Below are 19,760 nucleotides of genomic sequence, written 5' to 3'. Positions count from 1 at the left end.
TTAAATGAATTAAATATGTAATGCTTGTTTTTGAATAACAGGTATCTGTACATAGCTAAATTTAACACAATAGGTGCTAACAATAATTTTGAAACAACTTTCTCTAAAATATACATTAACACTAACCTGAGACAAAAATTAAGTTTTGAGTTGAAAGCAGTCTCCCAATAAATTGTCTTGGAACTTCACATATTACATTTTAATAAAGCTGACCGGGTTTGGTTTACATCACTTTCATTAAGAATGTATGTTCTCCCTGTCGGAGTAAATGGATTCACTTTTGTGAGAATATCCACAACTGACACCCACAGGACATCTGCATGTGCAGGATACGAGAATGACTTAGCTGGTCCACATGGATGAAGAAAAGTTATTTTCACTTCATCATGTTCTTCGTTTTTTTCTAAAATGTACCCAAGCCACCAGTTTCTGCCATATACAGTGGTGACATAGCCTGATACATCTTGCAACTTCAGTTTGTCTGGTGATGTAGTTACTTCCTTCTCCCAACTCTGCATATCACCTGAGAAGTATTTGACTATTAATTTTGATGTAGTGTTGGGAATGAAAGCGTGAAATTGCTGTGTTCCTTTGATTGTCAATGCCTCTTCAAGTAGGCTTTTTAAGAATATTTCTGAAGCAGTGTAGTCTTCTTGAGTGGAATATGCAAAATCAACATTTGTGATATTATCTACTGCCCACTCAAATAGATCTCGTGCGGTTTGGATCTGATTTTAGTATGGCCTTTGCAAACTTGCACGAGCTGCCAGTCTCTTTACTGAACCCCCTACTCCATCACAAGGCCATTTCTCATGTGCTGTGACTGAAAAGTGCCACTCAGCTTTTATGTTGAAATCTTCCTCATGAAGGCAAAGGTTCAGTAAGTTTTTCTTATTTTTATACTGAGCGGCAGAACCGTCAGAATAATAGTATATCTTTTTTGGAATCTTTTGAAATTTATTAGTCAGATATGAAATTCGCTTCTTTTGAAAGGTGTAAACTGAAAGGTGTAAGCCGCAGTGGTATTGTGCTCCATGCAATCAGAAACAATGACAAAGCTCATATGCTCAATTTTGTCTTCCTGTTTGTAACATATAACAAAAGGATGAATGGTAATCTGTTGTCCTGTGCAGTGGAAACTCAGAGCTTCATCCTGTAGAACTATACTATAATTTTCTGAAAAATCACATATGGCAACAAATTCAGATTCCATAAGGTTTTCTCTTGTGGAGTTAAGGAATGTTCGTTGTTGCTTTGCAATGAAGTCATGCCGAATTGAAGACAACATCTTACTACAAAATAAATCTATGAATTCTTCAGAAGTTTTCTGAACAATTTCCAGATTACATCAGTCAACAGATGTCCACTGTCGGAACTGAACTTGTTCAATAAGTTTTCATGAAAAGAGTCTTTTAAAATTTTACGTATGACAGTTTCTCCTGGGCAGTATTCACAGTTTTCCGTGTTGCAATCAACTGATGATGGGTTGCAAAGCATTTTTGTAATGCACTGCTTATAATTGTTTAAGCTGCTGTTCGTTACTGTATTTTGTTTGGCATTTTCTATCATTAATTTTATGTTTTGGTGAGTCGTGCACACGCAGGCAGTGTGTGCCACTCCGGCCAGCTAATACACAATGTTTGTAAGCTTCTTTAAGGTTAGACAAAATAAGTCTTTTTGATATTTTTGTTTTATTTTCACTTGTTTCTGTAATTGTCACACAATCTTTAATACCTGCCCTTGCTCGCTAACTTCATCATTTTCATAAAATGAATGTACGGTTTTGACAGTTTCTGTTGATAAACATTTCTCTGGTTTTGGGTTTGGACCTTCCATGAATCCTCTCTCTTTCAAACTTTTTTTTGGACTGCCGAACAATGTAATTAGGAGTATTAAATTCCCTCATTTTCCTGGCACTCCACTTTTCAGGTAAACTTGTAAGAATCATTATTTTTCTGCTCTACTTATAGAATTTTTAAAGTTTCTTTTAAGATTTTCAAGAACAGATTCATCAGTATCAGTATCTCACGAAGAAGTCTCAGGAGCAACAAAAAGTTTACATGTCATTGATGAGATTTTCTTCACTTTTGATTTGACATAATGCCTAGATGTTAGTTTTCTCTTGTCAATTTGGGACTCAACTAGTTCTTGAACTGTTGTGTTAAATGTTTTAACAGCTACTGAAGTTGGAGTGAAGTCAGGGTCTTGGTCTTGGATGATTATCTCTGATCCAGAAGATTCTTCTTCAACACTTTCATCACTGATGGGCTCTGGTGTATTTTTCAATTTGGTTACATCTTTCCTACATTTATCACAAATCTTGGCACCACTTGGTATTTGGGGAAATAATTTGGGCATCCATGTTGTGACATTTCTCAGTTTTTTTCTGTATCTAATAAAATGATTTGACTTCTTCAATGGATTACAACACTGCACTCTTACAGCACTGCACTTTTTACTTCGTTCCATATTTATACAAAAACCACTTATAAACCGTTCTTCAATGTACAGATTTACTTGAAAAGGAACTATTAAATATAATAGATACAGACTGGTCAACACAGAGGTAACAACTGATTTGATTTGCACTAAAACCACAGTGCACAATAATGCTGTATGCACACAAAGCCTTAGAAGGTAACAAGGCAGACTACATCATCTCAACAATGGCTCCAGTCTCTGAATTATTGTACAGACATCAATCCCTATGTATACGGTTCTCTACTGACGTACTACCTTAAAGGTCAGTTTGGTCAAACTAGAGCTGTTAGTGAAAAACAAGTCTGGAATTTTTTTTTTTTAACAGTACCCATCATCATCCCACATTTATATTTTGCCATGTGATTTACAACAGTATGAAGTAGTTATGGAAATATTTTGAAAATTTTCAATTATGTACTTTTTGTAAAAAAATTAAATCAAAATATTAATCACCATTTTGAAAAAGGTTATTAATTAGAGGCTATGTTTTGTTGTATATCTCTGGAAAGAGCATGCAAAATGACACCTTTCCCACTTCTCTAGCTCAATTAGGGCAGATCCTAGGGCAATTTAAAAAAAAAAGCCCGTTCTCACATTTTTGGCCAGTTTTTGAAAAGTTTACATGACCATATTTCAGGAATGGTTTGAGGTAAACAATTGAAATTTGTCATTTTTCTTAGTTTCAGCACCCACTATAAGTATACCAACTTTCAGCAAAATCTAAGAGGGTGAGGTAAAATTTTTATTTAAATTGTGTTGATTTGACATGGAATGACTCAGCACAGAACAATAGCTTGGTCCCTAGCGAAGCTCCTGCAAACCCTGCCTCGCTCTCAGTCTTCACCTGCTTCTCATGGCATCACCACCATCACCACCACCACCACCACCACCACCATCTGCTTCGCATTGTGACGGATATGCTATCTGGCAATGCTTATCCCGAAGTTAGAGACAAACCTGCGCCGCACTGTCTCTATATCTGCTATGCAGCCAGGTGTGTAAATTGATGTTTCACATGCGGTGTGCTCCGCCACATATGATTAACCCCACTTCTCACATCGAAAATTACTTGTGTTGCGCTGGTGATACTCAGGGATGAGTTTTTGAGTTCACTCAGCGTTGTTATTTCTGCCGCGTAGTGCCTCTGTCTGGTGGCACATTGGTGAGCGACTTTTTTCAGTGTCTGTAAATTTTGAGACAGTTTCAAGTTTTGCAGTAGTGTAGTCATTTAGTAAATGTGTTTATTAACACACCCACACCTTGTTTCACTATTTCAAACTTTCCTACAAGATATATCATTCAGAAGTGAAACCAAAAAAGTTAACTTTATAGAAAATTTAAAACATGCCAGAACAGAAAACACAAGAGGGAGACAATGAAAAATGAAATGTAGCAGTTATTTCCAAAGGAAGTTTAATGTCTCATCATCACTATACTCTTTCTTATGAATTAAATAAGTATCATACTGCCTGTGAAACATGCTAAGATCATTACTTTATAGATCATATGTGACATGAATGGCTAGTGTTGAATTTTTTGTATTAGACCAACGCTTGTCTAGAAATGCGAGAAATAATAAGGGGGAATAAGAAAAATGAACAGAATTTACTGCTTCAATATCAACTGTGGAGCTAACCCAAATAAGGCATACATCTTTTTAATATCTGAGAATCATCAAGCCTAACATGAGCAGTTGACATCATGTGCAAAAAAGGAGAGAAGATACAATAACCAGTTGTTGTTAAGGTATCAGACTCTTCTCCTCAGTACAGTAACCAATAGAACTGGAGATGAAAGCAAAACTTGACATAGACCGTCATAGTACAGGGTGAGCACAGACGCACATTTGTAGTTTCTATTTCGTAATTATTTTTATGCTTCTCAAAAGATGACAATTTGTGATATTTTCAGTTCATTCCAAAATTCAAATGGAACATATGTAAGTCAAAATGGATGACATAAATGATATTGTTCAATAAGAACTTCTAAAAACTTCAGAATTTTTGTGGTTCAGTCTTGGTTTAAATTAGCGAACATCAAGCATTTTACAACCTGAGTCTATTTGTATGTCCTAAGTGGGTTCAGAACTAAACTACTGACTCCAATATAAATGCATTATCTTGACACACAAATACCAATTGAGCACTACCATGGAACAACCACTCTAATATGCTATAAATGCATGAATTTACATGTTTACATTGCAGTGCTAGCTACAAATAATTTTTCTACTGTCTTAATATGGCACGTCTGCGTAACTGGAATCACTGTAAATTGTTCACATTACATGTAACTTAACTTTTTCGGTAAGGATTGGAAATAAATGGCAATGGTACAATGCACCTTTCTCCTTTATGCAAGGATCATTTTGGACACCATATGCTTCAAATTTCATGACTGGTTGCCACATTTTTTATAATTTTATATTCAACGTTTGCTGAACAGAAAGGGAACCTTATGATACTCTAGTTCTCTACATACAAACTATTGGTCCCAGAGGAAAAATTAATAGCATCTTTTTTTTATGTGATTTCATGTAGTTTAGTTTTGTACTGGAATATGTTTTTGCTAGAGACCAAAGTTTTCATGTTATTCAAGATAAAGTGTACAAAAGTGGCCCTCAAAGCACTCACTGCTCACCAGTCAGGAATTTTAGTATGCTGTTCATAACACTAATTCTTGGCTTGGTCATTACACTACTAGCTTTGTAGGCTATCTCATTAACATGATTAATTTGAACTTTCCTGTGACAGTATTAAAAGGAAAAAGAATTTTCTCAGTATTATGCATAAACTGATTACGTGTATTAAGAAGGTCAGACAAATGAAACAGTTTAAGTGTTAATTTTATCTTGTTAAAAATGCACATATTTGTGAGGTAAATTTATAAATACATTAACTTTATAATTTTCAAGAGCATGACTAAAATAGTGGCATAACAGCCCAGTCAATGAAGACCAAAAATGGGCAAATGTGGGAAGTAATTCGTGTGGTTGCAAATTTTTGTGCAATGGTAGTACGGAGTGCCATGAACATACTAAAAATCTTGACCAGTGGGAGGCTGGCTGTTGGGGTCAGGGTGCATTGCAAGGCCACTTTTGTATGTTTTTCTTGCATAACTCAAAAATGGAGGCCTCTTGCAGAAAACATATCTCAGTACAAAATTAAACTATATTAAAATGCCTGCAAGAAAGATCCTATTCACTTTTTCTCTAGGACCAATAGTTTGTGTGCTGAGAGTGAAAGAACACGGAAGATCTTGCACATCATGCATTCACTGTACCTTAAATAGTTTTCATAGAGCAATGTGTGGCAGTTTCCCCTGCAGGATGTTAATTCATATTTGCTCATTTTAAGTTTCATTTTGTAATTATTCATCAACCAAAACAAATCTCTCATACTATGAACAAAAGAGAAAATGTTCACACCGTGGTTAGAACATGAAAATTTGATATTACTCATCATGTATTCTTTTATAAAATGACCAATAAGGATTTTCTATTAAACCACAATGAAACTAACATCATAACATTTGACATCATTACTAAAGCCTTCAGTTCTGCAAATACAAAATAAACCTTTGGTTAAATATCTGCACAAATACGGTTTCCCTCTCCCATGTTTTGTACTCACTTATAAACTTACCAAACTTTCAGCACATATTCTGAGGTTGTTCTGATTCTTATTGCCAAACATACATTAGCGAAAAAGGGAACCATTGTAGAAGTACATCATTTAAGAATAATTTGAAACTAGACAACACCCATATCTAAAGAGTATCTTGTTGCCACCTCCTCCGCCGCCGCCACCACCACCACCACCACCACCGCCGCCGCCACCTCCTCCTCCTCCTCAATGACTTCATCCTCCTGCTCCTGACGTTCCATGGCGCCATACCTCAGTAACTGAGTTACGACTCAAGAATTTATATTTACTTAAAGACATGGTTCCATTTCCAAAAAGCTGATGGAGAACCATAAGAAGAATATACACTGCTTCAATTTTTCAGAATTCTTCATTGTTGTTATTATCATCATGTTTCAGGGTTTATAGCCATGTTAATGTTGTTGTTTTCCCTCCACGGTATTTTGACAACTTCTCTCACTATCTTCGTCAAATATCAAACATAGATTTCATTAGAAATCATTTCCAATAATAAATCAGTCTCACAGAAACTTGAGATGAACTCAAAGGCTGCACCAAACCATAAAAAAATTACAAGTACACAAATGGCATAAAATATTCATTGGAGTTCAAACAGCAAGCTCCAAAATCTGCACTAGACACCTGAAGACAATAAATAAGGTCATTATGAAAATACTGCATAAATAAAATGACAACATTAACTCAACTGAAAAGCCAGGTACTTTTAAATCATCAATTTCACTAAGAAACCCTGAAAGATCTAATAACAATAATAAATTGTGTTCAGCTGCTCACCTGAAGTACAACATAAAAGAATCGATGTAGAGACTGACAAATAATCTCCATACCTTTAATGCTGCAAACTTTATTACGTTATTTTAGATAACTAATGGCTCTAATAGTCTACAATACATAGCCATAGTTTCATAAACTATCCATTTTGCCCCTGCCTGTTTTTGAAGAGTACCACCCATACTTTTACTTCTTCACTTCAGTATTTATATGTATTATAAATTACATTATGATGTAAATAAAATAGAAAGAAACTTCCACATGGGAAAAATATATTAAAAACAAAGATTCCAAGACTTACCAAGCGGGAAAGCGCCGGTAGATACGCACAATGAATAAAACACACAAACACACACACAGAATTTCGAGCTTTCACAACCGGCGGCTGCTTCGTCAGGAAAGAGGGAAGGAAAAGGAAAGATGAAAGGATGTGGTTTTAAGGGAGAGGGTAAGGAGTCATTCCAATCCCGGGAGCGGAAAGACTTACCCTAGGGGGAAAAAAAGGACAGGTATACACTCGCGCGCGCGTGCGCGCACACACACACACACACACACACACACACACACACACACATCCATCCATCCATCCATCCATCCATCCATACATACATACACAGACACAAGCAGATATATGTGTCTGTGTATGTATGGATGGATGTGTGTGTGTGTGTGTGTGTGTGTGTGTGTGTGTGTGTGTGTGTGTGTGTGTGTGTATGTATACCTGTCCATTTTTCCCCCTAGGGTAAGTCTTTCCGCTCCCGGGATTGGAATGACTCCTTACCCTCTCCCTTAAAACCCACATTCCTTTCATCTTTCCTTTTCCTTCCCTCTTTCCTGACGAAGCAGCCGCCGGTTGCGAAAGCTCGAAATTCTGTGTGTGTGTTTTATTCATTGTGCCTATCTACCGGCACTTTCCCGCTTGGTAAGTCTTGGAATCTTTGTTTTTAATATAAATTACATTATGAGAATGAAATGATTATTGGAAAGCAAAAGAAACCACTAAGCCCACAATCATCCATACAGGGTGTCCCAGGAGGAATGGTCAATATGCAGGGATATGACAGGAATGATCATTCGAAACAAAGAAACTATCTGCCTGAGAGATGGTAGTATGGGCGGAAAAAGTGTTCTGTAAACATGGTCTCTGAACTGCATATCTCAAGAGCTATGACCACTTGTTCACCTTTGCTATTGTGAAACATCTCTCTTCTAATGAAGAAGTACTCATAGCTCTTAAGGTCTGCATTTTAGAGCCTGTTTTCACTAGAATTTTTCTTGTTGTGATCCATATTACCTTCCCCCAAAAATTTGAAAGCAAAGGACTTACAGTACAAGAGTTTCACGCCTCTAAAGTCCAAATCTTATGTGTACTTTTTCATTTTCACAACTGTGAAACACATCCCTTCTACTGAAGAAGTGCCTACAACTCTTAAGGCATGTTCTTTAAAGCCCCCATGTTTTCTAGACTTTTTTGCTTCAAATGATCATTCCTGTCACATCCAAGAGTATTGACCATTCCTCCTGGGATATCCTGTACAGTATCAAAGCATTTGTGTTGTGATGTACCATACTATTTCTACGGCCTTACATTAATTGTAAATGGCTTTTTACCATTTTTTTGCTATTGCTATTATTTTTAATGAAAATTCTAAATGTATATTTTTTTTCAGTATCTCAGACAGGAGAAAATAAAAAGTAATCTGCATTCACATCCAAATGCTCACTTTGACAAAATGAATCTTGGTATGAGTTCTTTCATCCGTTGGTATCCATGCAGGAGAGAACGTGGAACTTGAAACAGATTGAGGAATTCCAAATGCCATATAAATATCTCCTTGTGCATCACACGCCCAGATGACATCTCGCCCACAAGACACATGAGTGAACCGAACATTATCTGGAACAATCAAAGTCAGTGTTTTCAGCAAAAAAAGAGAATAGAGCATTCTCATGTTACAGGTAAAGCAATAACTGAAATGAAAAACTGAAATAATAAAATGACAGATTTTTCCAAATGGACCCACATGTAACGGGAAACTACCACGGCTACAAGGTACACTAGGATTGGAGAAATCAACTCGAAAGTGCAGGGAGATTTTTGATTGTAGTTCGAAATACAAAATATATAATTTTAGAAATAATTTTGTCTAGCTTTCAAAATCACTAGCTAAATTTTGCATAATCATTAACTTTTTACCCACGGCTACACCCGCATGTGTATATAACACATGTTGCACAAATTTGCTCCTCTCTCTCTCTCTCTCTCTCTCTCTCTATCTCAGACCAACTCCTCCTACCCATCTCTCTGTCCATCTCCTCTTCCCCCTCTATCTGTCCAACACCTCCTCCTCCCCCACCCCCCCCGACCCTCCAGTATTCGTATCCTACTGTATCTCTCCATGCCAATACTCCTTTCTTCCTCTACCCACCCAATCTGACACATCTCCTCATCCCACTGCATCTGCCAGCAACATTTGCACTCTATTTTGTGCACCCGTTTTAACTCCAAGCTTGGCTTTTTCATAAAAGGTCTTCTTTACTACTAACGTACTTGCATTCTGCCAGAAACATCTTTAATATCAGACCAAAATATATTCTGAAAAAATTATTGCAGAAGTTAACGCTTCAGATACGGATAAACATGATTAATTAAAAATCTGGTATTTTTGTTTCAACTGATTGGATTTTATACCAAGAGCTTTGCTACAAATTTCATTCATGAAAAGAAGTGATTATTACATGTAATAAAAGTGTAACAGTAATACGATAAATCAGATACAAAAGTCATGTTTTGGTAAGCCGTTGGTGGAACAGAAATACTTCCTTGATTATACAGTAAGTTGTTACATTTACTCTTTCTGTTATTTACATACATCAGTAGACTATACAGATTATGTTACAAGCCATTTCCATAAACAATCAAAAATATAACAAATCTAATAAAAAATATTAATACTACAAAAATTGTTATTTTTTTACTATTTATTAAATCAAAATGCAAATTCACTTCAGAAAACTATAAAATTATGAGGCAGGATTGTTGGCCACTAATTACAATCAGGAGTCAAAAATTTTAGTACTGTCAACACATACACATGTGTTGTGGTCTTCAGTCCAGAGATTGGCTTGATGCAGCTCTCCATGCTACTCTATCCTGTGCATGCTTCTTCACCTCACAGTACCTACTGCATCCTATATCCTTCTGAATCTGTTTAGTGTATTCATCTCTTGGTCTCCCGCTACGATTTTTACCCTCCACGCTGCACTCCAATACTAAATTGGTGATCCCTTGATGCCTCAGAATATGCCGTAACCACCAATCCCTTCTTCTAGTCAAGTTGTGCCACAAATTTCTCTTCTCCCCAATTCTATTCAGTACTCCCTCATTAGTTACATGAGCTACCCATCTAATCTTCAGCATTCTTCTATAGCACCACATTTCAAAAGCTTCTATTCTCTTCTTGTCTAAACTATTTATCGTCCACGTTTCACTTCCATACATGTCTACACTCCATACAAATACTTTCAGAAACGACTTTTTGACACGTAAATCTATACTCGATGTTAACAAATTTTTCCTTCTTCAGCAATGCTTTCCTTGCCATTGCCAGTCTACGTTTTATATCCTATCTAATTTGACCATCTTCAGTTATTTTGCTCCCCAAATAGCAAAACTCATTTACTACTTTAAGTGTCTCATTTCCTAATCTAATTTCTTCAGCACCACCCGATTTTATTCGACTACATTCCATTATCCTCGTTTTACTTTTGTTGATGTTCACCTTATATCCTCCTTTCAAGACACTGTTCATTCTGATCAGCTGCTCTTCCAGGTCCTTTGCTGTCTCTGACTGAATTACAATGTCATCGGTGAACCTCGAAGTTTTTATTTCTTCTCCATGGATTTTAATTCCTACTCCGAAGTATTCTTTTGTTTCCTTTACTGCTTGCTCAATATACACATTGAATAACATCCGGGATAGGCTACAACCCTGTCTCACTCCCTTCCCAACCACTGCTTCCCTTTCATGCCCCTTGACTCTTACAACTGCCATCTGGTTTCTGTACAAATTGTAAATAGCCTTTCACTCCCTGTATTTTACCACTGCCACTTTCAGAATTTGAAAGAGAGTACTCCAGTCAACATTGTCAAAAGCCTTCACTAAGTCTACAAATGCTAGAAACATAGGTTTGCCTTTCTCTAATCAATTTTCTAAGATAAGTTGTAGGGTCAGTATTAGCTCCCATGTTAGAACATTTCTACAGAATCCAAACTGATCTTCCCTGAGGTCAGCTTCTACCAGTTTTTCCATTCATTTGTAAATTCGTGTTAGTATTTTGCAGCTGTGGTTTATTAAACTGATAGTCCAGTAATTTTCACATCTGTCAACACCTGCTCTCTTTGGGATTGGAATTATTATATTCTTCTTGAAGTCTGAGGGTATTTTGCCTGTCTAATACATCTTGCTCACCAGGTGGTAGAGTTTTGTCAGGGCTGGCTCTCCCAAGGCTATCGGCAGTTCTAATGGAATCGATATACACATAGTAAGATAGAATATCCTAGCTTTTGGACCTATTAGTTCCTTCATTGGGGAGAAGAGAGAGATGGGTTGGTGGTGGTGGTGGTGGTGGTGGTGGTGGTGGTGGTGGTGGTGGTGGCGGTAGTGGTCGTGGTGGTGGTTAGTGTTTAACGTCCCGTCGACAACGAGGTCATTAGAGACGGAGCGCGTCCCGTCGACAACGAGGTCATTAGAGACGGAGCGCAAGCTCGGGTTAGGGAAAGATTGGGAAGGAAATCGGCCGTGCTCTTTCAAAGGGACCATCCCGGCATTTGCCTGAAACAATTTAGGGAAATCACGGAAAACCTAAATCAGGATGGCCAGAGACGGGATTGAACCGTCGTCCTACCGAATGCGAGTCCAGTGTGCTAACCACTGCGCCACCTCACTCGTTAGATGGGTTGGAGATGGCTAAAAAGGTAGGACAGATCATGCAGACTCAAGAATAAAAGGGGCTCTCATATTATAAGAAATGCAGGGGACAAATATTCTCTGTGCTGGTTGGTATGTTGATAGACACACACACACACACACACACACACACACACACACACACACACACACATATTATTATTATTTTCGATTATTCCCATTTAATAGAGCGTTTGAACTTGAATTCCTTTATGATGATTGTTTATGTTTTTTCTGAGCCCAAATTTTCTTCATGTGTTCACTGTGTTGTTTCTTTCGCTCCACTGTCCATTTGCATCCTGTTCTCTTCTGTGTTGTGGTGTCAAATTTATGTTGTTTGATGATGTTCCTGAATTCAGTTCTATTTTCTGCATCGTTTACTGTTATGTGTGCTTGTCTGAGGTCCTCTTCAACTTCTTTTATCCATTTTGTTTTTCCCCTGCCTGAGTTGATGACTTTAAGAATTCGCTTTTAAATTCTGTTTTCAGTCATCCTGTGGATATGTCTGTAGAACTACATTCTTCTTTTCCTTATTGTACCCGTAATCTTGTCTGTGTATTTATATAATTCTGATGTTGGTCTCTTCTTCCAGATTCCTTGCTCTTGTATCGAGCCAAAAATTTTCCTGAGAATTTTCCTTTCTTGTTTCTCTATTTCTTTGATTTTAGTTTGCCTACCTGTTTGTGTTGTTTCAAATGCATACAGTGCCTCCGGAAGTGCGACAGCGTTGTAGTGCCTTAATTTTGCGTTAATGGATATGGACTTTTTGTTATAATAGTTCCACGTGAGTTTATATGCTTTCTGTAGTTTTTTAATTCTTTCCTCATTGGCCTTTAGGTTGATCCCTGATGGCTGGATGATTTCTCCCAGGTACTTAAAACGTGGTACTTGTACGATTTTCCCATGGGTTGTCACAATAGGCAATTTGTCTTGTGGCACTCTTTCTATGTACTGGGTATTCTCATATGAGATTTGCAGGCCAGTTCTTTGTGCAATTTCATGTAACTTCTCTATGGCGTTAGTGGCTTCTTTTCTATTATTTGTGAGGATTGCAAGGTCATCCGCAAAAGCTAAACACTTCACATTGAATCTATTGTCTTTTCTAATGCCAATTTGGATTCCTTTGGCTTCTTTTTCCCATGTCCTGATAATTTTTTCAAGAATGATATTAAAGAGTAATGGTGAAAGTCCGTCACCCTGTCGCACTCCAGTATGGATTTCAAATGGTTCCGAGATATCCCCCATAAATTTAACCTTGGAGGCTGTGTCAGTTAATGTTTCTCGAATGATTGCTCTTGTCTTTCTGTCAATGCTGAACTCTTCCAGCGTCTTTCAGAGTCCTAATCTGTCTATTGAGTCGTAGGCCTTTTTAAAATCTACAAAAGTAACCACTGTGTTTCGGGTGTTTCTCATCTGGAGAATCATTTTCAGATTCCAGATCTGCTCTATGCATGATCATCCCTTGCGAAAACCAGCCTGGTATTCTCCTATTTGTGGGTCACATTTTTTTTTCTAATCTATTCATGAGAACTTTTGATAGGATTTTATATGTGACCGGTACGAGTGAGATACCCCTGTAATTATTTGGTTCAGTTTTGTCGCCTTTTTTGTGGAGTGGATGGATGAGAGCGCATTTCCATTCAGAAGGGATCTGTTCTGTTTCTCAAATGTTTAATATGATTTTGTGAATTTTTCCTGTTAATCTTTCATCATTTAGTTTCCATAGTTCTGCAATAATTCCATCTTCTCCTGGGGCTCTATTGTTTTTGAGTGTCTTGATAATTTCTATTATTTCATTGATGGTTGGCGGTTTAGTGTCAGGATTTGGTGTAGACGTCTCATAGTGAATATCCTTTGTAGGTCTTTCGCAGTTGAGAAGTTTGTTGAAATAGTCTGCGAGAATTTGGCAGTTATTCTTCGTGTTAGTTTCTAGTGAACCATCCGGTTTCTTGAAACAAAGATTGGGTGGCTGGTATCCTGAAATATGTTCTTTAAACGTCTTATAAAAATTCCTGATGTTGTTCTTCTTAAAGTCTTGTTCTATCTCATCTAGTCGCTGTTTGTCATAACTTCTTTTTTCCCTCCGAATAGTTTTTGATGTTTGTTTTCGGATTACGAGAAATTGTTGCCATTTTTCTGATGTTTTGCGACTATTGATGTTTTTCCAGGCATTGGTCCTTTCTTCTATTGCTTGGTCACATATTATATTCCACCACCTGTGTTTTCTCCTTCTCGGAGGTTGACCCAATTTCATCGTGCATTTGAGGACGTCCACAAGTTCTGTCCAGTTTGTGGTATTTGTCAGACTAATTTCCTGTAAGATGTTTTTCTTGTTGAGTTTTATGTATTCGGGGTCTGGTCTCAGCACTTTGTTTAGTTTTGGCTTTTTTCTATTGGGTTGTAATCTGGTCTTTATCTGTAGAAGATGGTGGTCTGAGTCAAAAAAATCCTCTTCTTGTTTTCACATTCAGAATTTATGCTGTGTTACTCTTGGAGATGGCCACATGGTCTATCTGGAATTCACCCAACATTGTGTTTGGCGACTTCCAAGTATACAGTTTCATATATATATTAAAAACAAAGATTCCAAGACTTACCAAGCGGGAAAGCACCGGCAGACAGGCACAATGAACAAAACACACACACAGAATTACTAGCTTTCGCAACCGATGGTTGCTTCTTCAGGAAGGAGAGGGAAAGACGAAAGGATGTGGGTTTTAAGGGAGAGGGTAAGGAGTCATTCCAATCCTGGGAGCGGAAAGACTTCCCTTAGGGGGAAAAAAAGGACAGGTGTACACTCGCGCACACATACACACGCACACATATCCATCCGCACATACACAGACACAAGGGAAGTCTTTCCGCTCCCGGGATTGGAATGACTCCTTACCCTCTCCCTTAAAACCCACATCCTTTCGTCTTTCCCTCTCCTTCCTGAAGAAGCAACCATCGGTTGCGAAAGCTAGTAATTCTGTGTGTGTGTTTGTGTGTTTTGTTCATTGTGCCTGTCTGCCAGCGCTTTCCTGCTTGGTAAGTCTTGGAATCTTTGTTTTTAATATATTTTTCCCATGTGGAAGTTTCTTTCTATTTTATATATATATATATATTTTACAAAAAGGAATGGCCAAACTTCCAGGAAACATTCCTCACACACAAAGAAAGAAAATATGTTATATGGACATGTGTCCGGAAACGCTTACTTTCCATGTTAGAGCTCATTTTATTACTTCTCTTCAAATCACATTAATCATGGAATGGAAACACACAGCAACAGAACGTACCAGCGTGACTTCAAACACTTTGTTACAGGAAATGTTCAAAATGTCCTCCGTTAGCGAGGATACATGCAACCACCCTCCGTCGCATGGAATCCCTGATGCGCTGATGCACCCCTGGAGAATGGCGTATTGTATTACAGCCGTCCACAATACGAGCACGAGGAGTCTCTACATTTTGTAGTACCGGGGTTGCGTAGACAAGAGCTTTCAAATGCCCCATAAATGAAAGTCAAGAGGGTTGAGGTCAGGAGAGCGTGGAGGCCATGGAATTTGTCCGCCTCTACCAACCCATCGGTCACCGAATCTGTTGTTGAGAAGCAAGCGTACGAAAACTTCGACTGAAATGTGCAGGAGCTCCATCGTGCATGAACCACATGTTGTGTCATACTTGTAAAGGCACATGTTCTAGCAGCACAGGTAGAGTATCCCGTATGAAATCATGATAACGTGCTCCACTGAGCGTAGGTGGAAGAACATGGGGCCCAATTAAGACATCACCACCTGTTGATGCTACGTACTGATGTGCTTGATGCTAGTACTGTAGAGCAATGAGTCGCATGTCAACATAAGCACCGAAGTCAACAATACCTTCCTTCAATTGAGCCAACTGGTGGTGAATCGAGGAAGTACAGTACATACTGACGAAACTAAAATGAGCTCTAACATGGAAATTAAGTGTTTCCGGACAAATGTCCACATAACATCTTTTATTTGTGTGTGAGGAATGTTTCCTGAAAGTTTGGCCCTTATATATATATATATATATATATATATATATATATATATATAGACTTACCAAGCGGGAAAGCGCCGGCAGACAGGCACATGAACAAAACACACAAACACACACACAGAATTACAAGCTTTCGCAACTGGCAGTTGCTTCGTCAGGAAGGAAGGAAGGAGAGGGAAAAATGAAAGGGTGTGGGTTTTAAGGGAGAGGGTAAGGAGTCATTCCAATCCCGGGAGCGGAAAGACTTCCCTTAGGGGAAAAAAAAGGACAGGTATACACTCGCACACACACACACACACATATCCATCCGCACATACACAGACACAAGCAGACATATTTAAAGGCAAAGAGTTAAGGGCAGAGATGTCAGTCGAGGCGGAAGTACAGAGGCAAAGAAGTTGTTGAAAGACAGGTGAGGTATGAGCGGCGGCAACTTGAAATTAGCGGAGGTTGAGGCCTGGCGGATATCGAGAAGAGAGGATATACTGAAGGGCGAGTTCCCATCTCCGGAGTTCGGATAGGTTGGTGTTGGTGGGAAGTATCCAGATAACTCGGACGGTGTAACACTGTGCCAAGATGTGCTGGCCGTGCATCAAGGCATGTTTAGCCACAGGGTGATCCTCATTACCAACAAACACTGTCTGCCTGTGTCCATTCATGCGAATGGACAGTTTGTTGCTGGTCATTCCCACATAGAAAGCATCACAGTGCAGGCAGGTCAGTTGGTAAATCACGTGGGTGCTTTCACATGTGGCTCTCCCTTTGATTGTGTACACCTTCCGGGTTACAGGACTGGAGTAGGTGGTGGTGGGAGGGTGCATAGGACAGGTTTTACACCGGGGGCGGTTGCAAGGGTAGGAGCCAGAGGGTAGGGGAGGTGGTTTGGGGATTTCATAGGGATGAACCAAGAGGTTACGAAGGTTAGGTGGACGGCGGAAAGACACTCTTGGTGGAGTCTGCTTGTGTCTGTGTATGTGCGGATGGATATGTGTGTGTGTGTGTGTGCGAGTGTATACCTGTCCTTTTTTCCCCTAAGGGAAGTCTTTCCGCTCCCGGGATTGGAATGACTCCTTACCCTCTCCCTTAAAACCCACACCCTTTCATTTTTCCCTCTCCTTCCTTCCTTCCTGACGAAGCAACTGCCAGTTGCGAAAGCTTGTAATTCTGTGTGTGTGTTTGTGTGTTTTGTTCATGTGCCTGTCTGCCGGCGCTTTCCCGCTTGGTAAGTCTTGGAATCTTTATTTTTAATATATTTTTCCCATGTGGAAGTTTCTTTCTGTTTTATATATATATATATATATATATATATATATATATATATATATATATATATATATATACTTTCCACTCCTGGGATTGGAATGACTCCATACCCTCTCCCTTAAAACCCACATCCTTTCATCTTTCCTTTTCCTTCCCTCTTTCCTGACGAAGCAGCCGCCGGTTGCGAAAGCTCGTAATTCTGTGTGTGTGTTTGTGTGTTTTGTTCATGTGCCTGTCTGATGCCGCTTTCCCGCTTGGTAAGTCTTGGAATCTTTGTTTTTAATATATATATATTGCGAAAGCTCGTAATTCTGTGTGTGTATATATATATATATATATACACACACACACACACACACACACACACACACACACACACACACACACACACACACACACACCAAGCGGGAAAACGCCGGTAGACAGACACAATAAATAAAACACACAAACACTCACACAAAATATCTAGCACATGTGTATGTGTATGGATATAAGTGTGTGTGTGTGTGTGTGTGTGTGTGTGTGTGTGTGTGTGTGTGTGTGTGTGTGTGTGAGTAAGTCTTTCCGCTCCCGGGATTGGAATGACTCCTTACCCTCTCCCTTAAAATCCACATCCTTTCATCTTTCCTTCTCCTTCCCTCTTTCCTGAAGAGGCAACCGTCGGTTGCGAAAGCTAGATATTTTGTGTGATTGTTTGTGTGTTTTATTTATTGTGCCTGTCTACCGGCGCTTTCCCGTTTGGTAAGTCTTGGAATCTTTGTTTTTAATATATTTTTCCCATGTGGAAGTTTCTTTAGGAAAGTGTTAGCAGTATCTGTCAAAGATGATGATTAAATGCATAGTTCAGAACTAGCCAAGAGATTTCAGCAGAAAACTTTCCACAACCAGTTGAGTTAATGAATTCAATCTTTACTGCACCAAAAAAGATCCTACAAAGCAACTACAACATAATATAAAGGAATTAAGCAATTTTTTGGAGCCATAATATACACGTCATTAATAGAACTTCTAAAGACACATTTATTTTGATCAAAGGAGACATATTTTGCATGTGGTATGCTGAGATCACTGAGGAAAAAATCATGAGAAACATTCATTTTAATGATTGCTCTACAATAACAAAAGCAGCGGAGGTTCTTATTACACAATATTCAAAATGAGACCTTTACTTAACAGTTTACTCCCAAATTCCAAAAATTCTTTGCAGCATAAGTTTTGTTTGTATGAATAGATGTTGGAGGTCTTATCAACAGTTTTAAAACTATACAAGAAATATTGATTTTACATTAGGAATACATGATACAGGAGCCATCCTGTCCATCAGAACTTCCAAATATATTGTGGCAATTGGTTTAGTTCGGTGTCATTATTTATTATATTGTACATGCATGGAATGCATTGCTTCAGAACTTTCAGACTCAATATACAACAATGATTTCAGGTAGGAGGGAGTTAGTATCTCATGAAAAGATTATTATTCTCATAACAACAACAGAAATGAATAGCAGAAAGCCTAAAAGCTTGTGTTCTGAAGAGGTGCGACAACAAAAGTACTGTCCTGCATCCAACATTTGTTCTGCTTAGCCTCTGTAACAGGTTGAGAGGTGAAATAAAAAGACAAAAAGTAGTAGTCAAAGAAATCTTTTCATACACAAGGCTATGGTACAAGTTCACAACGAGAAAATGTGCTGGACACTCACTTCATGCACAGAATTTTAGTTCACACTAAAAAGTGCTATCACAGGCATTTTCTTCCTTTATTTCACAAACATGATTCCGTAATATAATGGTCATTACATGCGATCTCTCTTAGAAAAGTATCTTACCACTTTTTTTTTTTGCAAACACCTGATGGCTTTGAATCTAGAGCGCACTTGCGTGAGCTGACCTTCGTGAGCATGCATGATTTTTTTCCCACCTGACAATCGCATTAGTTGCTGGCAAGCAGCAATTGAGTGAGGTAGTGTGTAGTGCTTGCATCAGTTTTTCATTGCAAGGGAAATGACAGAATGACTGGAGCAGCGCTACTGCATCAAATTTTGCCATAAACTGGGAGACAGCCAAGTGGGAACCATTTGGAAGAGTAAGATGGCTTTTGGTGACAATGCTATAGGCATCACACTGATTAAGGAATGCTACAACTGGTTTGAAGATGGCTACACATCGGTGGAGAGCAAGCCACTCTACGGTTGACCATCAACATGCCAAAATGACTAGGTCACTGCCAAAGTGAGCACTGTGGTAATGCAGGACCATCGTATGACTATCAGAGAAATTGCAGAAGAGTTGAGCATCACCACTTTTTCAGCACATTAAAATGTGACAAGATTTGGCCATGTGACAAGATTTGGCCATGAAGACAGTGTCAGCAAAATTCGTACTGACACTGCTGATGGCAGAGCAAAAGAAACTTCGCATTGAAGTCTCTCAGGACATGCTGCATACCACAATCAGTGATCCTGACTTCATGAACACCATAATAACTGGTGACGAGTACTGGATGTACAGGTATGACCCAGAACCCAAATTCCGCTCATTACAGTGGAAGCATCCCTTGTCACCAAGACCAAAGAAGGCTCGCCAAGTGTGCACAGCTAAG

At 38.6% G+C, this 19,760-nt stretch overlaps 1 protein-coding gene across 5 annotated transcripts in view; it reads right to left on the bottom strand.

The window, feature by feature from the left end:
• The window catches only part of LOC126326781 (tectonin beta-propeller repeat-containing protein 2), a 203,987-nt gene that overhangs the window by 41,476 nt on the left and 142,751 nt on the right, over nt 1-19,760 (bottom strand). For all 5 annotated transcript variants that reach the window (XM_049995790.1, XM_049995789.1, XM_049995791.1 and 2 more), the window contains one exon: nt 8,642-8,814. In XM_049995790.1, coding sequence (XP_049851747.1) covers nt 8,642-8,814 — 173 coding nt within the window. The remainder of the gene's footprint in view (nt 1-8,641; nt 8,815-19,760) is intronic.

This window comes from Schistocerca gregaria, chromosome 2 (assembly GCF_023897955.1).
Source record: "Schistocerca gregaria isolate iqSchGreg1 chromosome 2, iqSchGreg1.2, whole genome shotgun sequence".
Classification (NCBI taxonomy): Eukaryota; Metazoa; Arthropoda; class Insecta; order Orthoptera; family Acrididae; genus Schistocerca; species Schistocerca gregaria.
This window is presented reverse-complemented; position numbering and strand designations above follow the sequence as displayed.